General features: G+C 31.9%; 2 protein-coding genes across 2 annotated transcripts; one reads left to right on the top strand and one right to left on the bottom strand.

The window, feature by feature from the left end:
* Window positions 1-69: 69 nt before the first annotated feature.
* Window positions 70-7,400, top strand: LOC139492192 (cephalotoxin-like protein). Its single transcript, XM_071280374.1, has 2 exons — window positions 70-132; window positions 1,090-7,400. Exon 2 carries the CDS (start codon window positions 1,097-1,099, stop codon window positions 2,399-2,401), a length of 1,305 nt encoding a protein of 434 aa, XP_071136475.1. The 5' UTR covers window positions 70-132; window positions 1,090-1,096; the 3' UTR covers window positions 2,402-7,400.
* A 5,269-nt stretch (window positions 7,401-12,669) lies between these two features.
* On the bottom strand, window positions 12,670-25,884 carry LOC139491530 (charged multivesicular body protein 2b-like). The gene is made up of 8 exons (XM_071279267.1): window positions 25,702-25,884; window positions 23,593-23,684; window positions 21,920-21,961; window positions 20,651-20,752; window positions 19,026-19,076; window positions 17,603-17,705; window positions 15,723-15,829; window positions 12,670-14,200 (listed from the first exon to the last, which is right to left on the bottom strand). Exons 1-8 carry the CDS (start codon window positions 25,733-25,735, stop codon window positions 14,093-14,095), a joined length of 639 nt encoding a protein of 212 aa, XP_071135368.1. The 5' UTR covers window positions 25,736-25,884; the 3' UTR covers window positions 12,670-14,092.
* Between the last annotated feature and the right edge of the window lie 1,330 nt (window positions 25,885-27,214).

Here is a 27,214-nt window from a genome sequence, read left to right as displayed (position 1 = left end):
TAACAATCACCTCTGAACTTTACAATTCAAACTTTACCATGGCAACAATTAAACTATCATATATATATACTCCTGTGAACTGCGCTGTTTAAATCCATTCTCAACCACTTTTATTTATCGAGAGATTTAAAGGTAAATATACATTTACATTACCTATTTAAAAACTTTACAAGTTATTAAAATTCAAAAAATTAGAAATTAAATTTTAAAAAGAAAAGGTATTTAACAATTTTTTTCAATGCCCAAGTACATTGTAATGATGGAAACTATGTTTTAATGAAAATTACTGTTTAGGCATCATATTAAACTGATTAATTATTATATATGTGTTGAAAATCATTTCGTATTGCGGGTAAAAGTTAAATTATGTTTTCTTCATTCTTGCAGTGAGCTTTTTATTTTTTCAAGAAATGTTTATGCATCTTATTGAGTTGCTATATACGAGGTGCCACCAAGATAGCAGATCAGAACATGTCTTTTTATCGAACGAGTCTCACGAAGCAGAGGGATCTGTGTGTCATTAAGCAATCAAAATGACAAAAAGTCAATCTCAGAACCATTCTGAAGGTTGGACAAGCATAGTTCTGAGTATAAAAACACACATTTCCATGAATATATAGTAGCGATGAATTTTATTTAAAAAGAATATTTAGCAGTTTCACGTTGTGTTTTTGTTTGTGTCCTCGAATTTGTGTATTGCAGAGATTCATAATTTGTTCTCTAGCAAAACATATCTCTCCTCTTGATTTATTGTATTGAATACTGTAAACCAACATATTTTCGCGAACGATTTATTTTTGCGACTTTCGTGATTAGAAAAAAATACGCGAATATAAATTGTCGCGAAGAGGGAACACTTAGAGCATTCCTCATTTAACTACACCAAGTGACCCCCCCCCCCCCCCCCCCTCAAGTTAATTTGAAAATCGCGAAATTAAATTGCCGCGAAAAGGGTTATCATTAAAACTCATCATAGATATCATGATTATAAAACCACGCAAAAATAAGTTGGTTGACAGTATTCAACTTCAAAAGAAGTATGTAAAGATATGATACTCATTGTATTTATTATAATTTCTTATTTAATAGGTTAATAATGAGAACCATTGCAATCATTATTTGTTTTGCATGTATTGCTGTAATTGCGGATGACGGTGATATTAAAGATGTCCTTGACAAAGTCGAAAAGGGTACAGATGCCGCGAAAGAGTTAATTGATGTAATGTCGACAGCGACTGAGACATTAGGTGTCTTATCAAAGTTTTCAAAATTTGGTGGTCCAGTTGGGATATTCCTTGGATCAATAGGACCAGTTTTATCAATAATCTCAATTTTCCTCCCGGAAAGACCATCTGAAGAGTTACTCTTTATGAAGGAAAAATTTGCAGAAATGGATGCTAAGTTTGATCAAGTTTTCAATAGATTTGGAGACGTTGAAAACTTAATACGGGAAAAAGCTTTAAAAGGGCAATATGGAGAGTACGAACAAAATATTGTAGCTCTATCTGACAAACTTCAAATGTATCTTTCTGCTCCTCAAAATGCTGCTGAAAGCATGAAAAGACAGTTTATCCGTAATTACGAGTCATATTACGACAGTTCTGCATTAAAACTGTATAATGGGATAATAAAAGGTCACGCACTGTCAGATGATATTCCAGGAACAGTTATGCAATATACTAAATACGACCGCAAAATGTTTCGGAAGATAATGACAAGTCTTCTTAACGTGATAGTGCAAGGAGTCAAAGTTCAAATAGCCTACCTTAACATGAAAGGCGAAAATGACACCTACAATAGAATTGACTGGGAACAGAAACTAAACCATCTAGGGACAAGCATGGATGAGTGGGATATCGAAGTTAAAAACAAATGGCACACACAAGCTGAAAAGGAAATAGATGAGAAATTAGCAGAATATGAAGGTTCAAGTAATTCAAAAGTTGCGGAAAATCTTTACTCGTTCCTGGTTGACAAGTACTACTGGAGAGATTGGCACGTACTTGCGTATAAAGATATTAAGGGGTACAAGAAACATATGGTTAAAGTATGCCCAGAAACTGGATACAGGAGGTTCAGGAAGCATGGTCGAAACCTTATGGTTGGAAGTGTTGATAGCAACGCAACGGTATTTGATATAGACTCGATCCGTGATGAGCTTAATCGTGTAAAAACGAATAAGAAGTGTTCCAAATGGCAATTTTGGTGCAAAGTCAAAAATTATAAGGCAGAAGAGATCTATAATAGATACTTACCTGCAAAGTTTAGATATACATGTAAATATGCTTCCACAGGAGTAATCGACACGAAAAACAATGATGTACATCACAGAGCAAAAACCATCCGTCTGGTAAAAACAAGTGATCGGATGCAAATATACATATTTGGTTCAGGCTACTGAGTCGAATTCGGAGAAGAAATGAACGCATGAATACTGTGTACGAACAATTACCGCTTAGAAATAACAAACAATTATTGTCGATCCCACATCTTCTTTGTAGAAGTTAGAGGTTTCATATTTTTGTCCTGATCTACTAGTATATACATTTTGTTGTACATCTGGTAACCTAAAAAAAAAGCGTAATTTCCTCTATCAACGACCTACAATATAACAACAAAACATTTCAAAATATGACATTTGAAGCAAGTTGCAAAAATGTTGTACTGAAATATCTGAATCGTTGTGTCTGCATTTCCTAACTTTGCAATTAGAAAACACATCAGTGACCAACATGGACATTGAATATACTAGAAGATTTATTTACTTGCAATTGCAAATAACTTTACCTCTTCTGTCGATAGTTGTGTGTATGCCATAATCTTAGATACCTTGGCTGATAAAACAAAATAATAATGAACAATGTACATTTTTGATTTTGCCAATTTAACAATATACGGCTACACGGCTGATATTAAAATTTGTGGGGTTGCCGAGAAAAATGACATGTGCAACCTCCTATCTTTAAAAATATATCATAATCCTTATCCTTCTATATATCGTATGATTTGTTAATGATAAGATGATGATTCTGAAACACAAAGAATATACAGGAAGGCTTATGTGCTGCAACGACATTTCAACACATGTTCTATGTGTGTTAACATGGTTAAGGATGTTTGCTACTCTGTTTTGTAATTAAAGCTTTTTAAAATATAAAAAAGAAGATGTGGTATGATTGCCAATGAGGCAACTCTCCACAAGAGACCAAAATGACACAGAAATTAACAACTATAGGTCACCGTACGGCCTTCAACAATGAGCAAAGCCCATACCGCATAGTCAGCTATACAAAGCCCCGAAATGACAATGTAAAACAATTCAAACGAGAAAACTAACGGCCTTATTAATATAAAACTAGAGGCTCTAAAGAGCCTGTGTCGCTCACCTGATTTCGGATGCTTTGGAAATCATGTAAAATAAGGTTAAAATCATAATTTATAGTATAAGATATCATTAGATACTTTAATAATATCTAAGATAATAGCAAAAAACTACAAAATTTCCATAAAATTACTAACTCAGGGGCAGTAACCCAACAACTGGTTGTCGGATTTGTCTGAAAATTTCAGGGCAGATATATCTAAATCTGATGAACATTTTTGCCACCAGTCAGATTTGCTCTAAATGCTTCAGTTCCAGAGATATAAACCAAAAACTGCATTTTACCCCATGCACTATTTTTAGCCATGTCTGCCATCTTGGTTCGCGGGCAGGGTCATCGGAATTTCTTTTTTAAACTAGATACTCTTATGATGATTGTGGACAAGTTTGGTTACATTTTGTCTTAGTAGTTTCAGAGTAGAAGATTATTGTAACAGATTACAAAAATTTAAGAAACATTGGTAAAATTGACTATAAAGGGCAATAACTCCTGAAGAGATCACCTGAAGATTTTGGTCATTTGACTTATTTGTAGATCTTACTTTGCTGACCATTATTGCTATTTACAGTTTATCTCTATCTATAATAATATTCAAGATAATAACCAAATACGGCAAAATTTCCTTAAAATTACCAATTAAAGGGTAGCAACCCAACAACCGGTTGTCCGATTCATCTGAAAATTTCAGAGCAGATAGATTTTGACTTGATAAACAATTTTAACCATGTCAGATTTGCTCTAAATGCTTTGGTTTCAGAGTTATAAGCCAAAATCTATATTTTTACCCCTATGTTCTATTTTTAGCCATGGCGGTCATCTTGATTGGCAGGCCGGGTCAACGGACACATTTTTTAAACTGCATACCATACTGATGATTGTGGATAAGTTTGGTTAAATTTGCCTTTGTCGTTTCAGAGGAGAATTTTGTTAAAAATTGACTATAAAGGGCAATAACTCCTTAAGGGGTCAATTGACCATTTTGATCATGTTGACTTATTTGTAGATCTTACCTTGCTGAACATTATTGCTGTTCCCAGTTTATCTCTATCTATAATTATATTCAAGATAATAACCAAAAACGGCAAAATTTCCTTAAAATTACCAATTTAGGGGCAGCAACCCAACAACAGGCTCTCCGATTCATCTGAAAATTTCATAGCAGATAGATCTTGACCTGATAAACAATTTTAATCCGTCTGAGATTTGCTCGAAATGCTTTAGTTTCAGAGATATAAGCCAAAATCTACATTTTACCCCTATGTTCTATTTTTAGCCATTGCGGCCATCTTGTTTGGTTGGCCGGGTCACCGGACACATTTTTTAAACTACATACCCCAATGATGATTATGGCAAAGTTTGGTTTAATTTGGCCCAGTAGTTTCAGAGGAGAAGATTTTTGTAAAAGTTAACGACGACGGACGCAAAGTGATGAGAAAAGCTCACTCGGCCCTTCGGGCCAGGTGAGCTAAAAAAGACTGTTTTCAACTGATAGTGCATAAATACAGAAACTGAAAAAAAAACAGAAACAAATAAAGGGACCGTGTGCTTGTTTTCGGGATATAAGCCATTGCAAATTTGGCTGGAAATGATTTTCTCTAGATTTTTTTACATTTGACTTCGGCAGGTTTTTTTCTCTCGAAAAAGTCTAAAAATAATACCAAGGATTTTATATCAAATATGACTTTTTAAAATATGCGTTATAAAATTATGAAATGAAAAGTAGGTGTTCAAGGGCAAAATATTTATAGGCACTGGACGCATAAAATTTAGAGGATTCCGAATATCTGACAAAAAATAAAAACAACCTTAATATTGAATTTATTAATAAGTTTATTTTTGTATGAATGTGTATTATGTGTATTGTGTTTCTTTATTTTCTAAAAGTTACTTTGCCTCTTTAAATATTATACGTGTAATGTATAATAATGCTCTCTTAATAATAATGGGAGATAGATGCACTATGTATTACATGTACTACATATAATATGTTTGTTTCATTAACGGGGAGCTTATTACCCAAAATGTACGATAAAAGAGATGATTTTTCATTTCCAATCTAATTAAAATTAAATCCTTTAATTGCTCCTGTTCTGATATGTCGCGCATCAAGGTTGAATTGTTCCTGTTCTGATATGTCGCGCATCAAGGTTGATGCGCGACATATCAGAACAGGAGCAATTAAAGGATTTAATTTTAATTAGATTGTTTCATTTCCTATTGTTACTTTGGCATTGTGTCACTACTAAACTGTCGATTTTACTTACCAGTGCATTTGGTCCAATCAAAAACCTGGTATTAAATTGTTAAAATATGGCCTTTGTAAATGGTGCAATCTATTACTTTCGAAGTGTCAAAAGTTCTGTGGAAGTATATTTTTTTTGATAAATTGCATGTTCTACTCTTTTAGATATTTGGAATATATATTGGCTCTCAATAATGACGAGTGCAGTATGCACACTAAAGAGACGTATCTTACTTACTTAAAACAAAGCTAATATTAACAATGAACACTACTCTTTCTTGGACCATGATATCTATATCTTTCACGGGGAGCTTACAACCCAAAATGTACGATAAAAGAGTTACTTATCTTATTCTTAAAACCGGCCACTCAGGGTTGTCTTGAATTTGCAGGTATCCTGTCGTTCCGGCTCCATAATAAAATAATGAATAATCTATATTGACGTCGGCGGAATTTGGTGATACATTTGAATCAGGATAAATGGAATTTGTAATAAATTGACTCGCTGAGCACAGCCTGATACGACCGCAGAGGTCAAACCCTGAACAGTTGGGGCAACGTTGAACACAATATTAAAGTTTGATACTGTCCGCTGAATTTGGATTGTGATCAAATTTTTGACATAATGTAGGTTTCTGTGACAAAATAAATGTGGTAAAAGGTCTTAAAAATAAAGAATAAATGAAGATTTCTTTGAAAATTGGAAATTTGAATAAAAATATGAACACCTAAACAAAATGGGGAAGAAATCCTCCTAAACTTTTTGAACATTCCCCCTTGTATTAATTGCCCCAAAACTACCCCAGCCTTCCTTCTGTAGTACGGAACCTTGTAGTACAACTTTAGAGAGATCCATACACTTAAACACAAGTTGCCTGGAAACTAGAAAAATGCTTGTTTTTTACCCCTTTTTGCCCCTGATTCATGCATGTTTGAAGCAATTACCCCAAAATTCAATCCCAGCCTTACCTTTAAGAGAGATCCATACACTTACACACAATGTATACGTATTGACCAGAATCTACAAAAAAGCTTGTTTTTTTGGTCCCTTTTTCCTAAACTGTTGGTACCATAACCCTTAAAATCAATCCCAACCTTCCTTTCATGGTATTGAACCTCCTTGAAAAAATTCATAGAGATCCATTCACTTCAACTAAGAATATTGTCCAGAAACCAATTCATTTCTTTATTACTTTAAGCACATTATGCTTATCAGTGCAATAAATACAAATACATTTTTTATAACACAACATGACATAATACCTCAGAGAAGCAAATAAATATCAAGTATTGACCAATAACAGTTCGGTCCTATGATTAAGTGCATTAAACAAGAATTTACACAAATTACGCAAATCTTTTACATTTTCAGTGCTGAGAAGTTGCACTAATGTTAACGACGATGGACGTCTATAATAATAAGGTTTAATAAACTGTCTCCTTAAGTCTCTATAGCATTCACATTGTAAAACAAAATGAAATTCATCTTCAGTGATATTCAAAGTATACAGAGTACACTTTCTATCTAACCTATTTTCTCCATGACTTAACGGCCTACTTCAACAAACAAATTATGTGAAGACAATCTAAGCCGAGTTAAATACATTATAAAATTCATATGTTTAGTTTGATAATTCTGTAAACATACTTTATTGACAATATATTTATATAAATAACACTTAGATGAAATGTTCATTTGATCATTTAAAGTCTGTTTTGCTTGATCATATATCCTTGTTTTTACAAATAATAATAAATTTCAATCAATAATCAAATTGTCTTGGTTATACCAGATCTCATTTATACCTAAGTTAAATAATAATTGTTGTAGTTGATAAATCCAACTGCTTCTTATATTACAGAAATTATACAGTTGTTCCCTGTAGTAGTTTTTAAGAATACAGTTGCTTGTGGATAACAATTTTAACCAGTACTTCACTATTTTGTACATTCTAAAATATATCAATGAATATTTAACCAATTCAAAATAAACCACAACATTTGTTGTACACTGTTTGACACCTAATATATTTTTGCAAAAATCAAGTTGTATTTTTTCAATATTTGGAGTTTTATGGAAGCCCCATATTTCACAACCATAACATAAAATACTGCTAATGTAAGTATCAAATAAATTCAAATGTGTAAAAACATTCATATACAATGACGAAACCTTCGACTTTAAACCAAATACAGCTTTTCTACTTTGCTCAGCTAAGTGTTTTTGAGCTTTAGCAAATTTACCGTTAAAATTTAACAGTACACCAAGGTAACAAAATTCATCCACTATGTCAATAGCATTGCCATCATAATACCAAATTTTACGTAGAAATTCCATTTCAAAGTCATTTACATATAACGAAAAAAGTATAGGAGAAAGAACTTCCTTTTGCATAAGACCAACTGAACTTGTAAACTGCTCAGAATAAAAACCATCAATTTTCACACATACTTTTACTGTAGAATACATTGATTTTAAAACAGACAGTAATTTGCATGTTATACCAATCCTTGATAGTTTCAATCATAAGTTAAGTCTGATTACGGAGTCAAATGCCTGTTTGAAGTCAACGAAACAGCAATATAAACGTTTTTTCTTGAAAAGTGCTTTCTGAACGAGTGTCAACAAAGAATAAATTGCATCAACAGTGCTGCTACCCGGGCGAAATCCAAATTGTGCATCTGAAATAATATCATTATTCTCAGACCATTTTATTAGTCTTGAATTTATAATAGAGGTAAACAGTTTCGCTAAATTACTGACTAAACTGATTCCACGATAGTTCGCTGGATCGGACGAGTCGCCTTTTTTTTAAAACAGGAATTAACACTACGAGTGCCCAAGATTTCGGAAAATGTCCTGATGCTAATATCTTATTGAATATTTCCTCTAGGAACGGTAGCAGAATATCCTTAAATTCAATGAATAACTCGTTAAATGTACCATCAATACAAAGACTTTTACCACGTTTAAGGTTAGATATATACTTCAGAATTTCGTCTTGTGTAATAATTCGAACAAGTTCATCATATGTTGTGTCGGAAACGGTCTCTGGAGTATCGACTGTCACATTAATACCATCATTTGTGACCAAATTTCTAAAATGCTCGAAGAATTCTGTAAGTTACACATCAGAAGTTTTGGCCTCTTCTTTTGAAACAGTTTATAATATTTCTTTGGGTCGCTTTTACGCAATGTAGCAATCATATCACCCCCTTGACGCTTATATTTTCGTTTTAGTTTATTTTCTAAACGCTTGTATTGTCTTTTAGACATAATTAATATTTGATGATTTTCAACATTATTTGTCTCTATTAAATGTATACAAAGAACTTATATAGATAGATCGAAGTCTTTTGCACTCGTAGTTAAACCATGTTTGTCATCTTTATATCGGGTCGTCTTACTACGGGTACGATCACAAGTATTATTTGAATTATGTGAGTTACAAAAGAATGGTGATATAATGTACATCAAATTGAAAGTAAACGATTCAACATAATTGTCAATACCATCTTGGGATTTTTCAATATCAGAAAATAATATCTGGCTAAGTGAACCAATGTTCAAAGTTAAAGACTCGTGACACTGATCTTTAAGCTCTTCCTTCCATCGGTAACTATTATATGAGTTGTTTGACGTACCATTGTTACGCTCAGGCTATTGTGAATTGTGCATTATGCACCGCAAGCGAACATGTAAAAGCGCGTGGTCACTTAAAGAAGTGAAGTTACAAACAATAAACTGGTCTATAATGTGTAAAAAGTCATATGGAGCCAATAAGTAGTCCACAACACTCATTCCCCGGGAACCACAAAATGTATAGTCATTAGCTAAGCCATCCTTATGCCGACCGTTCAAAATACGTAGACCAGTGCTTCTACACAGATTTAACAATTTTAACCCGAACTCATTAGTACTTTGATCTGGATTTCTTCATACTGGTAGATTTGTGTCACTTAAATACCCCAAAATATGGTTGAAACTATCAAAAATGGGGCCACATACATTGTCATTTATTATAAAATCATTAACTATAGCAGTTCGTGCATTCATATCACCTAGTAAAAATACTATTGAAGTTTCTGATGAATATTTTTCAACAGAATTTAACAAATCATAGAATAATATACATTTATTTCCCGTGCCTGAGGGAAATATGAAGATTTGTTCACCCAAGAAAAATCTTATTTCACGAGGGCATCGCCCGAGGGAAATATGACTTTTCGAGGGTGAACAAATCTTCATATCTCACGAAGCCAAGGGAAATAAATGTTTTATTCCACTGCCTATACTTTTTTTTTTACTTCTGAATATAAAATTAACATAATTGTTTCCTTATTCGTTTTGTTTTATTACTAAACACAACATACACAATGATAATCAGTACCGATTTAAAAGTAATAATTGATTATTCATTCTTTTCTATTTGTTTTTAGATTTGAAATAATTTTTAAAATAAAACCTACATATATCAAAATAGTTTGCTTGAATTGATTAATATTTGTCATTTTATGGCTGTTTATTGCTGACTATGCAGTATGGGCGTTGGTCATTGTTGAAACCTGTACTGTGACTTAAAGTTGTTATTTGTTTTTGTCATTTGGTCTCTTGTGATTGTCATTTGGTCTCTGGTGAAGAGTTGCTTACTGTTAATCACACCACATCTTCTTTTTTATATTTAATATTTGTAGATCTTGTCTTACTGATCATTCTAACTATTCAAATTTGTCCATCGATTCATCATGATCAAATAACCAGACTATAGATGAAAACGCAAAACATTGGTAGAATAATCATTACTTTGACCTTAAATGGTTTACCTTAACAAATTTTGACTTTGATGGAGAGTTGTCTCATTGGCACTTAAATCACATCTTATATCTAATTAAAGGAAAATAACTCCAAAAATAGTCCACTGGTAATTTTAACTTTTTGTTGATTTTTTAATTGCTGATCATTTAATTTTTTCTGTTGAAAGTTTCTCTCCATCTTTAGTAGTGGCCCATAATTAAAAATGTGTACTTCAGTGAAGATGGACATCATAAGTTGCATTTAATCGATATATTCTATTTGTAATGTTAGTTGGCATGAGGTTTCATTCACAAATTTTCACAGCTATATACAATAACATTAATTCCAACTAAGTTTGGTTCCAATTGGCTAAGTGGTTTCAGTCATAAGAATTGTGTAAAAGTTAACAAATGACGGAAGTGTACGGAGGTCTGGTGATAAAAATATCCCAATTGATTTTTCAGTCTGCAAACTATATAAATCATTATGTTTTTTAAGCTTATTGTTGATAATTTAGTTCATTTTCAAACAAATTCGTTCACCATTGATTGCGAATTTCAACAGGTAATGCACATTTCATCGTGTTGCTTATTTCTTCACCTGCATGATATGAGGCCTTTTTATTAAAGGGGTAAGTTTCCCAATAATTAAATCAAATGATAAAATTAACACATTAAACAATAATTGAAATTTTTTTTTTAGATTGCAATATAAAGACAATAATAGTGCATTGACTTGACATAGCAACGATATAAGGATTCGGCCAGAAACGGGAGAAAAGCTCGGAATTATTTGTAGTTCTTACTTTGCTGTACATTATTAAATATTTGACACATAATAAGTTTCTGACACAGAATAACTGTAGTCAAAGAACTTAGAATTGGTTATATGATTTGAATTTGCATTCGATTTTTTGCTATTGTGTAGAACACCATGCTGTTCCGAAATCCCCCCTTTAAATTTTGTTTTACACTCCAACAAACCCTTTTTTGGGCAAAAACAAATATTTGAAGAAATTTGCTTTTTAAAATCTTTGAAAAATCCCCCCCCCCCCCCCCACCCCACCTTTCCAAAAAACAATTCTTTCCCTCAAGAAATGGTCGAAATCTCAATTCAGATTTCCAATGGAGTTTGCAACAATAATTACCCATTTTTTAAATAATTTAAAAGCAGTGTAAGGGAGGTAATCCAAATTTTACTTAAAAGCAATTGTCCCTTAAGGTGGTACCTAACACTACAGGGAGATACCTCTGTAAAGTCAGCTAAATGTTTAAATTACGTTGTGTTGTAAAAGGAATATTAAGCTTCTCAATGATCAAAATTGGTGTTTGTCAAATTGCTATATAACCAGTGTAATTTTTCTGACAAAACAGTTGGTTCAAAATTTTAAAATTTTTTATATTTTTGTCAAAGGGTCAAAGTAAATACTTTGTCAAAATTTTATGAAAATTAAACAAGCCAAATTAATTTTAGTGAAAGTGTTGGGTACCACCTTAACCAGGACACCCTTTCCCCCCATTTTTTCCCCCTAATTCCTAAGCAGCTTGAGCCTAAATCCCCAAAGCCAATCATAACCATTCTTGTCTGGTATGGAACCTTGTGGTATAACTTCAGAGAGATCCATACACCGTTCCATAAAATATTGTCTGGAACTAGAAAAATGCCTATTTTGGCCAAATTTTTGGCACATAATTTCTTAACTGTTAGGACCACAATCCCAACATTCCTTTTGTGGTTATGAACATGTGCTTAAATTTCATAGATATCTACTCACTTATACTAAAGTTATTGTCTGGAAACCAAGTGTTTTTGGACCATGCTGACAATGACGACGACAACGTGATAGCAATTTACAACCGCAATCTTTTGTTGCGGTCATATAAAAATGGCAAAATGTCCTTAAATAACTAATTCAGGGGAAGCAACCCAAAGACTAGTTGTCTAATTCAGCTAAAAATTTCAAGGCAGATAGATCTCAACCTGATTAACATTTTCACTCTGTTATATTTGCTCTAAATGCTTGAGTTACAGAGATATAAGCCAAAAAACCTGTATGTATTATTTTAAGCCATTGTGTACAAATTTTTTAAACTTGATACCCCAATGAGGATTGTGGCCAAGTTTGGTTAATTTTAGCCCAGTAGTTTCAGAGGAGAAGATTTTTTGTAAAAGTTAACGACGCTGAATGCCAAGTGATGAGAAAAGCTCACTTGGCCCTTAACCAGGTGAGCTAAAAATAAAAAACAATCTTTAAAATCTGATTTGATAATTTATTAAGTTTATATAGATGAGTCATGACAATCCAGAATAATTACACAACTTCTGCAATATTTAAATACACCACAGATAGTGTTTTATCAGTTCAAAATTTGCAGAATGTGAAATTTAAATACAATATACTTTTCCCTCGTATTGTTTGCAATTCATTTGCAAATGTTTTATTGGTTGATTATAATTTAGTGGGTGGCTACAATAGTTAAAATATCTGTCAATCAAACACTTGACAGCAAATGCCCCACATTTTTATTTTACTTATATTATAAATGTTTCATACATACATGTCCAACGAATTCAATAACAACAAAATGTTAACAAAATTTAATTACACAAAGGAACAAATCATTTAAAAAATTAAAATGACTGAAATTTTAGGTGGTAATACAAAAAAAAAAATGCACTTCATTAACTTGAATATCAAGATAACATCACATCCTTCTAAACTCGAGTAAAACAGCTTGATCAAAAACTTTAAGAATAAACTTATCTTCTAATTGTTCATGCAATAAATGAAAGTCCAAGAATAGCTCCTTTTTTGGAAACAGAATGGAGACTAAGTCATATGACATAAGTATCTTTACAAAAAGTTTTAAATATGAAATGAATCTGAAATATGGACTAATTGACATGTGTTAATTGATTGAAATTAATAAAGAATTTACTTTCTGTAATTTGTGCTATTTTCACATTTCCTGACCGGTGTGAGAAAAATATTTCTCCTCAGTAGTGAAATATCTGTTCTCGGCAAATGATAGGTCAAAATTTGATTATGACATCAAAATGTTTTGTTTTCTTCTGAATTTTCCTATTGTGATGTAATGAAAAAAGGCGACCTTGCCTGATGACGTCGCATATAGAGAACACAAGTTTCTGAAAATCTTTGAAGAAGAATGATAAAAATCATCAGAGAAACAGATTCCGACACTATAACTGGTGTATTACGATATTCCTCCCCTCTTGACTGTTAAATTTTAATTATTTAAAAAGCTCTGCAAGCCTCGTGCTTTAAATAATAAAATTTAACTGTCTCGAGTTGAAAAATATCGTAATACACTTGTTACAGTGTTGGAAACTATATATTACTACTCAGACAAATCTTTTTCTTTAAAACAATTATTATCAGAATAAAGTTTAAGAAAATAACAAGATAAGAATTCATGTATTTGTCTATTTATTCATAAATTTATTTTCTTTGAATATTTTTTTTCTTTTTTCAGTTGTCTTTGGACAGGCACTTAATTTTCCAACGGCATATGACAGTTAAATAAATAATGCCAAGACTAGCTTGCTCTTAAACATATAAATATCACAGTTTATCAAACTGTATGCAGTTATCATTCATTCAGAGCTTCACTCACACAACCACACACATCCACACAAATACATGATCTACACCTATAAATCTTTCAGTGCTGCTAATTGTTTCTCTATATCATCGTCCGTGACTCTTGATTTGGAAGATTCTCCTAATTTTCCTCTGTGGGCAGAAGGTGCATCTACCATCTAAATTAGGATAAAATAAAAAATGTCAATGAAAGTCAAACTTGCATAATGTTTATCAAGAAAGGGATATTAAAACTCATTATACAAAAACAAACATACAAAGCCATGGTAAAAAATAATACAATCAAAATATGGACAACATTGGTGGTCTTCGGCTGTTGTCTGCTCTACGGTCAGTTGTTGTCGTTTTGACACATTTCCCATTTCCTTTCTCAATTTTAACAGTACACAGAACACAATATAGAAAACTAAAGTCTGAGTAAAAATAGATTATTTCAACTTATCATCTTGGATCTTTCTTAAATGAATCTGGCTTAAATATTAAATAATGTTCATAAAGTTTGATTGATTTATCATCCATTTAGGTGGTACCAAACACCTTGATAAATTCAATTTGACTTGTTTAATTTTCATAAAATTTTGACAAAATATTTACTTTGAACCTTTGACAAATATATATAAAAAAAACAACAATAAAATTGAACCACACAGTTTATCAGAAAAGTTTCATTGGATATATAGCAGTTTGACAAACATTTAATTTGATCATTGAGAAACTTGCAATAGAATGTGATTAAAAAGTTCAGCTGATCTTTACAGAGTTATCTCCCTGTGTTTTGTACCATTTTAAAATGTGTTAGGAATGTGAGGACTTATGACTCCCTGCTGTCATTAAGTGTTTTCCTGTTTCCCCTCTCAAGATTATAATGTTTAGTTCATTGTTGATTATATATTTAATGCAACTTTTGATGCTATTGGGCTTTTCGTGGAGGTAAGTTTATAATAAGAGTTATTATGATTCATACATGTATATCTTTTTTTCAGTTGATGTTCCTTGTAACTTGTTTCAAAAACTAATTAATATACAAAATAACTTGCCCAGAGCATCTTTTGAGTTGAATTACCATTCAGTGCAAACAAATTTATACCATTTTTGTAGTAAAGTAAAAGATAGCAAGCAATCTAGTTTTCTTTTAGAGGTGTACAAATATATCTTTTTTTGTCATCAAAATGTCAGGAATCTGATGTTCAGTAGTTGTCATTTGTTGATGTGGTTCATAAGTGTTTCTTGTTTTTTATATAGATTAGATCTTTTGTTTTCCCGTTTGAATTGTTTAACACTTGTCATTTTTGGGGTAATTTATAGCTTGCTGTTCAGTGTGAGCCAAGGCTCCGTGTTGAAGACCATACTTTGATCTATACTGGTTGAACTTTCACAAATTGTGACTTTGATGAAGAGTTGTCTCATTGGCACTCATACCACATCTTCTTATATCTGTATATTTCATTTTGTATGCCCTGGCAGTGGCAGAGGTGGCATTAGGTTCAACCCTGTTCTGTCTGTAAGCCCCAAAGTTAGTTTGTGTTCTTAAACATAAGTTTGCCTCAATATTATGCTATGAAACTTATAAGCAATGCTAAGTACCAACAAACACAGACCAAGTTTGAATTTGGGTTGAGTGACTTTCACTATTCTCAAGTTATGTCCCTTTATATTTTCAATAAATATTTCATTGCATACCTTTCCTGAGATTTCAATACCAATTTCATCCAGAACCTGTGATACTACTGCATCTTCTTCTTCTTCATCTCCTGATTCTGTTAGAATATCATCTAAGGTGTCATTTACTGAAAAATATCAAACATGATTCTGTTAGAATATCATCTAATGTGTCATTTACTGAAAAATATCACACATGATTCTGTTAGAATATCATCTAAGGTGTCATTTACTGAAAAATATCAAACATGATTCTGTTAGAATATCATCTAATGTGTCATTTACTGAAAAATATCAAACATGATTCTGTTAGAATATCATCTAATGTATCATTTACTGAAAAACAAAAAGAAGAAATTACATTTAAGGGGGCTCGCGGATTTCTCTATATTTTTCTATAAATCAACTTTATCTTATACTTAATAGAAAAATGAAATAAAAAAATGGGGTCACCGTTCATTTACGCTCACAATCTGCCTTGTTTTTGTTAATGTCCTTTTTTTCTGTTGAACTAATAGGAGAAATAGCGGTAATATCGAAATAAAAAAAGAACTAAATTACAGAAATCGCTTATTAAAGTTTACAATAATTTAGTTTATGTACAGCTTATTCGAAAACAACAATAAAAAATATAGGTCACCGATGAGTTAAAAAAGATATTTCAATTTTAATGCCAAAAAATGGCATTTTTGCACCAAAGGGCGATAATTTGGAGCCTTTTCAATGATATTTCATTTTAAAAGTCACCTGGGGCCAACATGAATTGATTTTTAGGAATGATTTTTGTACCATATGATAAAGTAACAACTACTAAAGGTAATAAATAAAATTCGTAATGAAAAATTAATGTTTATTTTTTTACTGAAAATCTTATACCCGCGAGCCTCCTTAATCGATAAGTATCAAATACTAAATTGACCATTTTTTTAATACCCAATATTGACACCATATTTTTTATTTTTTCAATGTGTTACCTATCTTATCATGCTTATAGTTGGACATAATGGATTAACTGTTTAATGTTTTCTATACAAAACAAAATCATCAGAAAACAGTATTTTTTAGACCAAGTTGCACCTATTTTATAATAGATTTTACTTTCTTTTGCTGCTCTTACTTGACTCTGGGAACAGTTTATCTAACTGGAAATGAATCCCAAAGGCTATTCAGTATAAAATTGATTAAATCTTGGACTCCCAAAGACTTCATAAGTTTGATACAGTGGCTTCAATATAAAACTTATTAGGATAATAGCAAGTCATTTTTAATACATGTCTGTTTCCGTATTGTATCTTTATTAACTATGACCTGATGATAAAATTAGCTACAATTAGGTAGTGTCAAGTCACATCAATATATACATGATATATGTTCCTGAACTTCCTGCTTGACTGAGTAAATAGTCAGTAATATGAAAAAAGTCTATGTAAATATCTGTCAGAATATTTTTCTTATGTGGCAAATACTGAAAAAGATGTTAAAAGGTTCTTCAGAATCTTGAGGCAAGCCTGCTATTTAGAGTGAAATTGTAATCATGTTGAATGCCAAAAACGAAGTACTTTTTATTGGTAAAATACAAAAAAATAAATTTAAAGAAGCAATTGTTTTCTTCTTCCAATGCTATTTCTTGATCTTGAAGAAACTTTTATCCTACATTCAAGTTCTTTATGTATAGGTTGACAAAATCGTATTTAAGTATTTTTAATATTTTGCTTCATAAAAAATAAAACCTCTACCAAAGTTTCAATTATCTTAGAAAGTATGAAAAAGTTAACCGTAACCCAGACTGTATCAATTTAAACTATAATTCTTAACGAAGAATGAGTGATTAACTTGAAAATATCGAATAGATTATCAAACTTCAATTTTCTTGTTTTGCTGTATATCATATAGAAGTTTACCCATTTCTTCTGTCATTCCCATTTTAGCATTCTCTCTTTCAAAGTCTTGCATTGTCTTTGCCATCTTTACTGGATCCATAACTTTGTTCATTTGTTGCATTGTCTGTAAAAATATAATTTTATGAATTAACATTTTGTATTTTTTTTTTTAAAAACAATTACAAAATGATTATCAAATTGACAGAAAAACAAGAACAATGCATGTATGTGATCTGGGGTTTCTCAGACAAAAAAGTAAACAAAAATAATACAGCAAAAGAGAAAATCTACAGTTTTAATTCATCAAAGATTAAATTGGCAATGATCATCAAGATTTCACTGAATTCTACTGTGAATTTCAAAATCTATTTATGAATATTTCATAAAAAACAAACACGAATAAAATACTGGACGGAAAAACAGACTACATTATCCAACAACAACATTGTGAATCTCATTATATTCATGAGATCCTATGAAACTTACAACAAAATATCAAAATAAATCTGGAGTTACTTCCCTTAGTATACAAATATTTATTTTGTTGCATGTTGGTTAAGATGAATTGTCAATAGAGCAAATGGATTTTTAACACAGTTGGATCCATAAACAACAATTGTGTACCAAGATAATACAATAAAACATTTAAAACAAACTGTTGACGCAAAGATGCAGGCGTATGTTGATGGACGGCGGTAAATTTTGAAAAAAAACCCAAAGCATTCTGAGAGTATTCCATGTCAATACATAGTACCTTTTGTTGAAGACAAAGAAAAATAACTGTTTTTTTAAGTAGACCTTCTGGTCTAAGGCCAATTGAAATATACAATTTATATTACTCTTTTCAAAACCTTAAGGGCCAAATCACCTTTATATTATTACTTTGCCAATGTGTAATTGCCTTATTGTACATTCATTGGAAACAAAAACTTTGAATCAAATAAAGCACATCTGACATTAGGCCAAATAAAAATATATATGTTATATGTGGTTCCAGTTACCCGACCGAACATAGTTTAAACATCCCAACCCTAGAAATTCAATTTTTGAGGATTGTGAATTTAAATAATTAAATGTAGATTTCTGTCATCTGAATTTCAATCAGAAGTACCTGTTATGGCTAAAATGCAGAAAACTCATAACAGAATGCAACAAAATTAACTAAAAACATGACATGACTGTTTATTTTAGAACAAAACACATGTTAAATGGTGAACTTCTGGTAGTAATGTGTATAATACTGGAATCAATTTTGGTAAACACATGATTTTTTTCTGGATTTTGACAATCCAAAATAAAAATTTAGAAAAAACTAAATAAAATTACCAACCTAACGACCCTATATTTTTTAAAAGTATGTAACTAGAACCATACATATATATTTATTTGGCCTTAGCACCTGAACCATACATATATTTTTATTTGGCCTTAGTACCTATCTTACCTTTGTGGTAGTTCCCATTGCACCAGCCATCTTCATATTAGAATGCATTAACTGAAATAAAACATTAAAATGATGTATAGTGCTACAGATACAAGTACAAGTGATTTTCCTGCCTTTATTTTGGGTCAGAATATTGACCCCATTCGGAATTAGAAAAACCCTATTTTTTCCATAAATGAACACTGAAAATTCCTATTTTAATCAAGTTTGATCATTCTTATGAAAAATCCTGATGATATATATTAAAAATAAAATGCACCAAGAAAAAAAAATGATACATTTGTGATATATGTTAAAATTTGGTTATGATCGAAAATTGGAATTTTAACATGTTTAATAAATAACCTCCTTAAACTGATGAAAACAATGATTTATTTCCCCCAATTGCCTAAGGCCCAGACCCTGTTTGAATAAAAGGTAGGAAAATCACTCTGTACCATTGTAAGTCTAGCAATACATTTTTTTTTTCAATCTAATTTTGTTTTAACTAAGTAAATTGGAAAACAAACTCAGCTGTCAGTAACTGTGAGTTATCCCAGATCTGTTCTGTGTGCCTTTTTTATTATAGGGATGTATAAATACCCTGCCACGTCCTCTGACTGTTTTTATTGCATTGTAAATGTAGTTCTGTTTTGTATCCATCTTATGAGTTAAGCCTTATTCAACTGATTTTAAATTGGTTGCTATGTTGTACTGAAACACTGTTTTCCAATGTTATGAGGGTTGCCACCTTCAAACATGTTTAACCTCAGCATTCTATGTGTGCCTATCCCAAGTCAGGAGTTTGTAGTTTAGTGGTTGTTGTTGGTTCATGTCTGCTTTTTTATAAATTGTTTTGTTAAAAATTAGGTTGTTAAGTTTCTCAATTGGATTGTTCATATAATTCATGTCTAGAACTTTAATAACAGACTATACGGTATGGGTTTTCTCATTGTTGAAGGCAGCTGTCTGTAATTCATCCACTTCATTTGAGCTTTGGTGGATAGTTGTTTCAATGGCAATCATACCACATCTCCTTTTTATCATATTCTTTGAATGCATATTAGATTATTAATGTAACTCAAATTGTCATTAAATTAATTGAAATTCTCTAAATGAATAAAAATTTTGTTACTTTACTCAGTGAACTGTATATTCCACTTTTATACCCACTGAACGACTAAGACTAACGATAGTGAAAATACTGATAAATTGTCAAACAAAAAAAAAGTTTAACCAGGCGGCAATTTTGCGCCTGTTCCAAGTCAGGAGTCTCAGGCCTTTGCTAGTCTTGTATGATTTAACTAGGAAACATATTTGTTTAGGGGCCAGCTGAAGGACACCTCCAGGTGCAGGAGTTTCTCACTACATTGATGACCCATTGGTGGCCTTCGGCTGTTGTCTGATCTATGGTCGGGTTGTTGTCTCTTTGACTTCTTCCCCATTTTCATTCTTAATTTTAAATTCATGAATATGTGGCAAAAATATTGTGTATTTCTGTATTTCTGTATTATGTTTTTCTGAATTTAAAGCAGTTTTTGTGGTTATCTGGCAAATACAATACTAGTACCGTAATTAAACAGCACACTTTTAGCGTTAAGTGGTAATAAAAATTTGGCTTACTTATGCTTTGTCATAATTCTTACCTTCTGTTGATTGCCTATTGCTCCTACTTTGCTGCCCATTGCAAAACTCTTTGTTTTCTGTTTCCTCAAATTTACTAATTGTTTTGCTAGAACTACACATGCCTAAAATAAGGAAGAGAGTTCAGTTAGACACCTGTTTACTGTTATATGATTAATCATTCATGCAAAATGAATATATTTTGCACACGACAAAATTGATGTTGTTTTTAATAACATTCTATATAATAATGTGAGGAATGTCAATTTCAATCTACAATGAATAACTCAAACTTTCAAGTACAATACTGTTGATCACTGAGATATAAATTACAAGTTTATCTTATTATTTCTCTATCTAAATGTCCCTTTCAATATCAAATAACCTTTTTGTTTCATGAAAAATCTTTCATCCTAATAAAGTATTGCAAATTTCTAATCACTGGTCCCATTGCAAGTAAAGAGAACATCCAGCTAACATGTTTAACCCTGCCACATTTAGTAGGTATGTGCCTGTCCCAAGTCAGGAGCCTGTAATTCAGTGGTTGTCGTTTTTTTATGTCTTACATATTTGTTTTTTCTTCATTTTTTGTACACAAAATAGGCCGTTAGTTTTCTCGTTTGAATTGTTTTACATTGTTATTTCATAGCTGACTATGCAGTATGGGCTTTGCTCATTGTTGAAAGCTGTACAGTGACCAATAATTGTTAACTTTTGTGTCATTTGGTTTATTGTGGAGAATTGTCTCATTGGCAATCATACCACATCTTATTTTTTATATTTTAATGCAATTGTCTCCATCAATTTAGAAGGGAAAATCTAAGTTTCCTTGAGTAACAATGTTCATGGTCCTGGTGTAGGGATTATAGAATTCGATTTGCCTTTTGAATACAATACAAGATGATTAAACTGTTTATTTATCCTTTTATAACAGCATTGTTTTAGGTTTCCATTTCATTCAGTGTTTTACTCAGAATTTTCAAAAAGAATGGAAATTAACATAAGATTAGTTTTCCAAAAAATATAGCACCATCATGACCATGGCCCTCTATTCCATGTATACATTCTATTATAAAATCATCCAAGATAGCAGCATGGTAGAAATATATCACCAGTGCTTTAACATGTTTAAAGGCCTTGGGAGAACACTGTCATGTCACCTGTGGCAAGTGAATTCCTGTCAAATGGAAGTGATATTCAAATTTCAACTTCGCCTATGGACAGGTAAAAATTATACTGGTAGGAAAATTATCTAATCTTTTATTGTAGAAGTAACCTAAACAAATTCTTACCTGTTTATTATTCTGTTTTGCAGCTTTTTTAATTTCCAATTCCTGTAAAATATAAAACATTAATTTGTTTAGTTGACACTGTCATAGAGGGTGGTAAAGGGTTATTTTCGTGCATCCTGTTTTGCCAGTTTTTTTCACGTGCAGCCGTGAAAAAGGTTCCTTATTCACTATGTTTCATTAAATCGGTAAAAAGATCAACATGCAAGATGTTTTAAATTGTTCATTTATCGTGAAATGGCAAACTTTATTTTGCGTTCTTCCGTGCAGATACGCCCCCTTTATGCCCCTCATCATATAGGTATAAACCATGTTAACATACATGATGAAAATTAGTTTTGTTTGATATTGTTATTCTTCACTTATTAGACAAATATGATGTAAAATTGTTGCGATTTTCTTGAAACGGAAATTGGGGAACTGATAAGACTGACATTTTTATCTTATGTTGTACTGTTACATGTGTAACATCACTGTCTAAGGTTAGGAGAGGGTGAGGTGCTCAAACAAGTTTCGCCGTTGGAGTTTTGTATTTTTGTTGTTTTATTTTTGTCCATGTCATGAGTCAGTAATTCAGTGGTTGTAATTTGTTGTATATATCATATTTGTTTTTCAAATAACTCAGACTGTTGGTTTTCTCATTTTAAATACATTACATTTGACTTTTTATAGGTTAACGCTGCTCTGCAATATTTGCCCTGCTCATTGTTAAAGTTCATACAAGGATATATATACCGGGTAGTTGTTAACTTCTTTTATTTGGTCTTTGGTAACTCATCGATTCTCATTATCATACATGTACCATAGTTTGTTTGATTTTCCATTGAAAAAGTGTAAGGGTATCTTCACATGTACACCATCTTCTTATTTCATATGAGATATTATATTGAATAAGAAAATTACTTGTAGTGATCAGGGGCGGATCCAGCCATTTTAAAAAGGGGGGGTTCCTAACCCAGGACAAAAGGGGGGGGGGGGTTCCAACTACATGTCCCCATTCAAATGCATTGATCGTTCAAAAAAAAGGGGGGTTCCAACCCCCGGAACCCCCCCTCTGGATCCGCGCCTGATGATTAACATGAATTGGAAATGTTTTTTCTACATCTATAAACTATCAATGTGAAATTACATGTAAGCACTTTCATCTATGTAAACATGGTTTATGGCTTGTTTATTCGGTGTGAGCCAAGATTCACTGACTCAGTGTTGATGACCATATAATAGTTTACTTTTACAAATTGTGATTTGGATGGAGACTAAGAGTTTTCTTATAGACACTCATACCACATCTTCTTATGTCTATTGAGTAAACCATAAACATGAAGAAATAAAAGGTTAATATTTTTTTTCAAATTTCAAATATTAATTACCATCATGTTGATTACAAACTTTTTCAATATGAAGTTAGATAGAAATATTACTCTATTCATGAGATAACATTATTTAGTATAAAATAGAGAACAGTTTTAAAGAGTTACGGTAACCTAATGATAAATTTATTTGTTTTTCAAAGCATGTGTGAAATGGGTAACGAAAAGCAAATAAGCAGATTAAACATGCAAAATACTTAAACAATGCATGGTTAATGGTTTCAATGTAATTTTTCTTATTCAAATTAAAATATATACATATACATGATATATGACATGTAAGAAAATATTTGATAAATTAATTACAAGTTTCTTTTCTTCAAGTTCCAGCTTATGCCTGTCTCTTTCTAAATCTCTCTGTGTTTTTCTTAGAACTCTGTCATTCTGTTTTATTGATTCTAAAATAATAAGATTTAAATATAAATCTATATATGGGCATTGTTTATATAGGATAAATTCAAATGCAACAAGTATACTATACATATAATACATTGTAATAGATGCTTGTTTTCTTTTTCTACATGTATTTCTATTGAGCATATACAGGTACATTGTACATGATACGTTTACACACCTGACACGTTTGACAGACCCATTGGTTTAATTTAAAAACTGGTTCTTTGTCAAATACTTTATAACAGAATAAATGCATATTATTCTCTAACCAGACTTACAGACGACTGGAATCAGCTACATGCATGTAGATACACTGTAAGTTAACAAGACAGTTCACCATGGCTACCGTCACAGAAACAAATTGACTCCATGTAAGTTTTAAAATATTATCAAAACATAGATTAAAACTATGTTTATCAATATTTATCATTTTTATAATGAGAGAAAAGAGAAAATTAAAATGAAGGCTAAGTAAGTAAGTTATAAGCAATACCTCGAATGACCGAATTACACTTTTTTATCCGAATGTCAGACTACACGAATGAATTTTATTTTTACAGGACATTCGGTCTGGTAAGCATCCTAGCTTTACCAGACCGAATGAAATTTTACCAGACCATTTTTTTCACATCTAATTGTATATTATCCGACAAAAAACAACAAACATATGACTTTGTCATGTTTGTCGTGTCCTACTCCTCCCCAAAATGCACAAAAAAAAAATGATGTAACAAGAGGGTATATTGTTATGAAAGTTGTGCACAATAGCTTGAATGCATTTCAGTGAAGAGTAATGTCCCATTTTATTGGATTTTGACAATGTTTGTGAACTAAACATAATTTAGAGTTTCTGTATAAAATGTTATTTCCTGTTTCTTCTTTCTTTTTCATATATCTTTTGGTTTTCAATTCTAGTGTTTAAATTTCATAGCTGAATTTTGTGATCTGCTTGGATTTTTATTCATTTATTGTATTTAATCGGCAAACCCGGAATTATCCTTATCCGTTCCCAGAATCTGATCCGGTTTTATTTACATTTTCTGTTGTGCCAATGATGGCACCCATTGTTGTTTTTGACAGTTAGATATGTTTTTACCCGGATTTACACATTACTGGTTGCGATTTTCGGCATAAAGCTAGCGGTTGAACAAAATAAACATCGCTGTGATGAATAATAAAGATGAAAATGAATTTGAGATCGTTTGGCAATTTTGCTAGAATGTTAGAAAAATCCATGAAAAAAAAACACCGGACATTCGGACCGGAATTCAACAAAATTTTACCAGACAGATCCATTACTCACCGGATTTGTCCGACAGTCCGACGACGTATTTCGTGTAGTCTGGAATGTTTAAAAGTCACCAATATCATGAATATCATGAATATGTGCTAGTATTAAAATTTCAAGTATTATTTGGTCATAACAAGTGTTATTCAGATAATAATAGTGTTATTTGGATAATAATAGTGTTATTCGGTCATTCTTGTAACCCATAAGATTGAATAGAAAACTTTCATACTCTATTAACCACACGGTCCACAGAACTTTTCCCTTGATTACAAATCACTCATTTCTTTAGAAAAAAAGGATTGACAGAATGTGTCCTCTTTTGAAGATTTAACATTAACCCCTTGAGTGCCAGGAATGTTTGTGATTACTCCCTTTGAGTGCCAAGAATCTGCCCAACAAAAAGTTGTTTTTTCGTGAGTATGTCATAGACGTAATTATTATACGTCGCTTGTCGTAGGTTTGGCTGTGACGTCACATTCTTTGTGACGTTAAACCAAATTCAAAAATTGGGCTGGGCCGATCTTTGGCACTCAAAGGAAGCATAACAAGATCGGCCAAATCGGCCCTATGGCACATAGGAGGTTAATCTACAAATGTATAGGTCAATTCACAATGTTCACGCCATATCATAAATAGTTTTATATAATAAACAAAAAATATAAATATGTTGTGTACAGTTTTCCGTTTCTTATTTTTATCATATGGTCTCGAATTTTAATTAAGCTTACGTTCTACAGTTGGTTTCTTTGAGAAGAACGACATTTCTTCAACTACTTGTATGCTTACACCTTGATATGTATAATATTGTTTAGAAATGAGTCAACTAAACCTATTTTAAATAGCAAAATCACAGTTTTCTTCACATGATTGTGACAAACCCGGAAGCAACAAACCAGAGCGACACCTAGATTGATTGGTTAAGATAAAAACCATGAATGACACTAACACGATGAAGACCAAAGACGGCCCTTTTAACAATGTGCATGTACACTAGTACTAGTGATATTTTAAGAGTAAATTTTTACCATACAGTCATTGGACAAAAATGAGTTCCCAATCCAAAAATTTCCTATCATTTCAACTTAATTCAATATTGTTTCAAAAACATATTACCAAGTAGGCTAAATACACGGCCAATGGATGTAAAATAAATACCATATAAGATGCAGAAAAGTTTAAAGTTTAATTGTTTATTTGGTAATGATATTCTTCATGCTCATTTTGATTTTCCGACAAGGTGAAAACGAAGAAAACATTTCTGGAAAAGTTTGCTGTGTATTATACCAAATTAAAATTGTAAAAAATTGATGATTTGTGTTTATTAACCCATCAGAAAATGAAAACAACGCTCACGGAAATTATGGCCACATAAACAATTAAACTTCACACATTACTACATCTTATGATATCTATTTTATGAAAATCCCTTATAATTTAACTTGGTAATTTTTTTTAGAAAAATATCAATTTTAGCGGAAATGATAGGAGATTTTTTTAGTAGGAACTCACTTTTGTCCAATGACTGTATATATATTTCAAGTTTGATCGTATTTTTCTTATGCACTTAATTTGACGGTTATTCATTTTGCGTTTCACATATCTCGATCAAGAAATAAGATAAGCATATTTTATGTGACACTTTTCACTGAGTCGATTAGGCAGTGGCAATTTTGCCGGCTTCGACAGAATAGCAATTTATATAGTCATTTAAGTTATTTTGCCGATCTTATGTCATTTTTTTAGCCCACCTGGCCCAAAGGGCAAAGTGAGCTTTTCTCATCACTTGGCGTCCGTCGTTCGTCGTTCGTCGTCGTCTGTTAACTTTTACAAAAATCTTCTCCTCTGAAACTACTGGGCCAAATTTAACTAAACTTGGCCACAATCATCATTGGGGTATCTAGTTTTAAAAAATGTGTCCGGTGACCCGGCCAACCAATCAAGCTGGCCGCCATGGCTAAAATAGAACATAGGGGTAAAATGTAGATTTTGGCTAATATCTCTGAAACCAAAGCATTTAGAGCAAATCTGACATAGTTAAAATTGTTTATCAGCTAGGTCAAGAACTATCTGCCCTGAAATTTTCAGATGAAATGGACAACCCGTTGTTAGGTTGCTGCCCCTGAATTGGTAGTTTTAAGGAAATTTTGCTGTTTTTAGCTCACCTGGCCCGAATGACCAAGTGAGCTTTTCTCGTAACTAGGCGTCCGTCGTCCGTCGTCGTCCGTCGTCTTTAACTTTTAC

Source organism: Mytilus edulis, chromosome 10 (assembly GCF_963676685.1).
Source record: "Mytilus edulis chromosome 10, xbMytEdul2.2, whole genome shotgun sequence".
NCBI lineage: Eukaryota > Metazoa > Mollusca > Bivalvia > Mytilida > Mytilidae > Mytilus > Mytilus edulis.
Note: the sequence above shows the minus strand (reverse complement) of the source record. Positions and strands in the feature narration are given on the sequence as shown.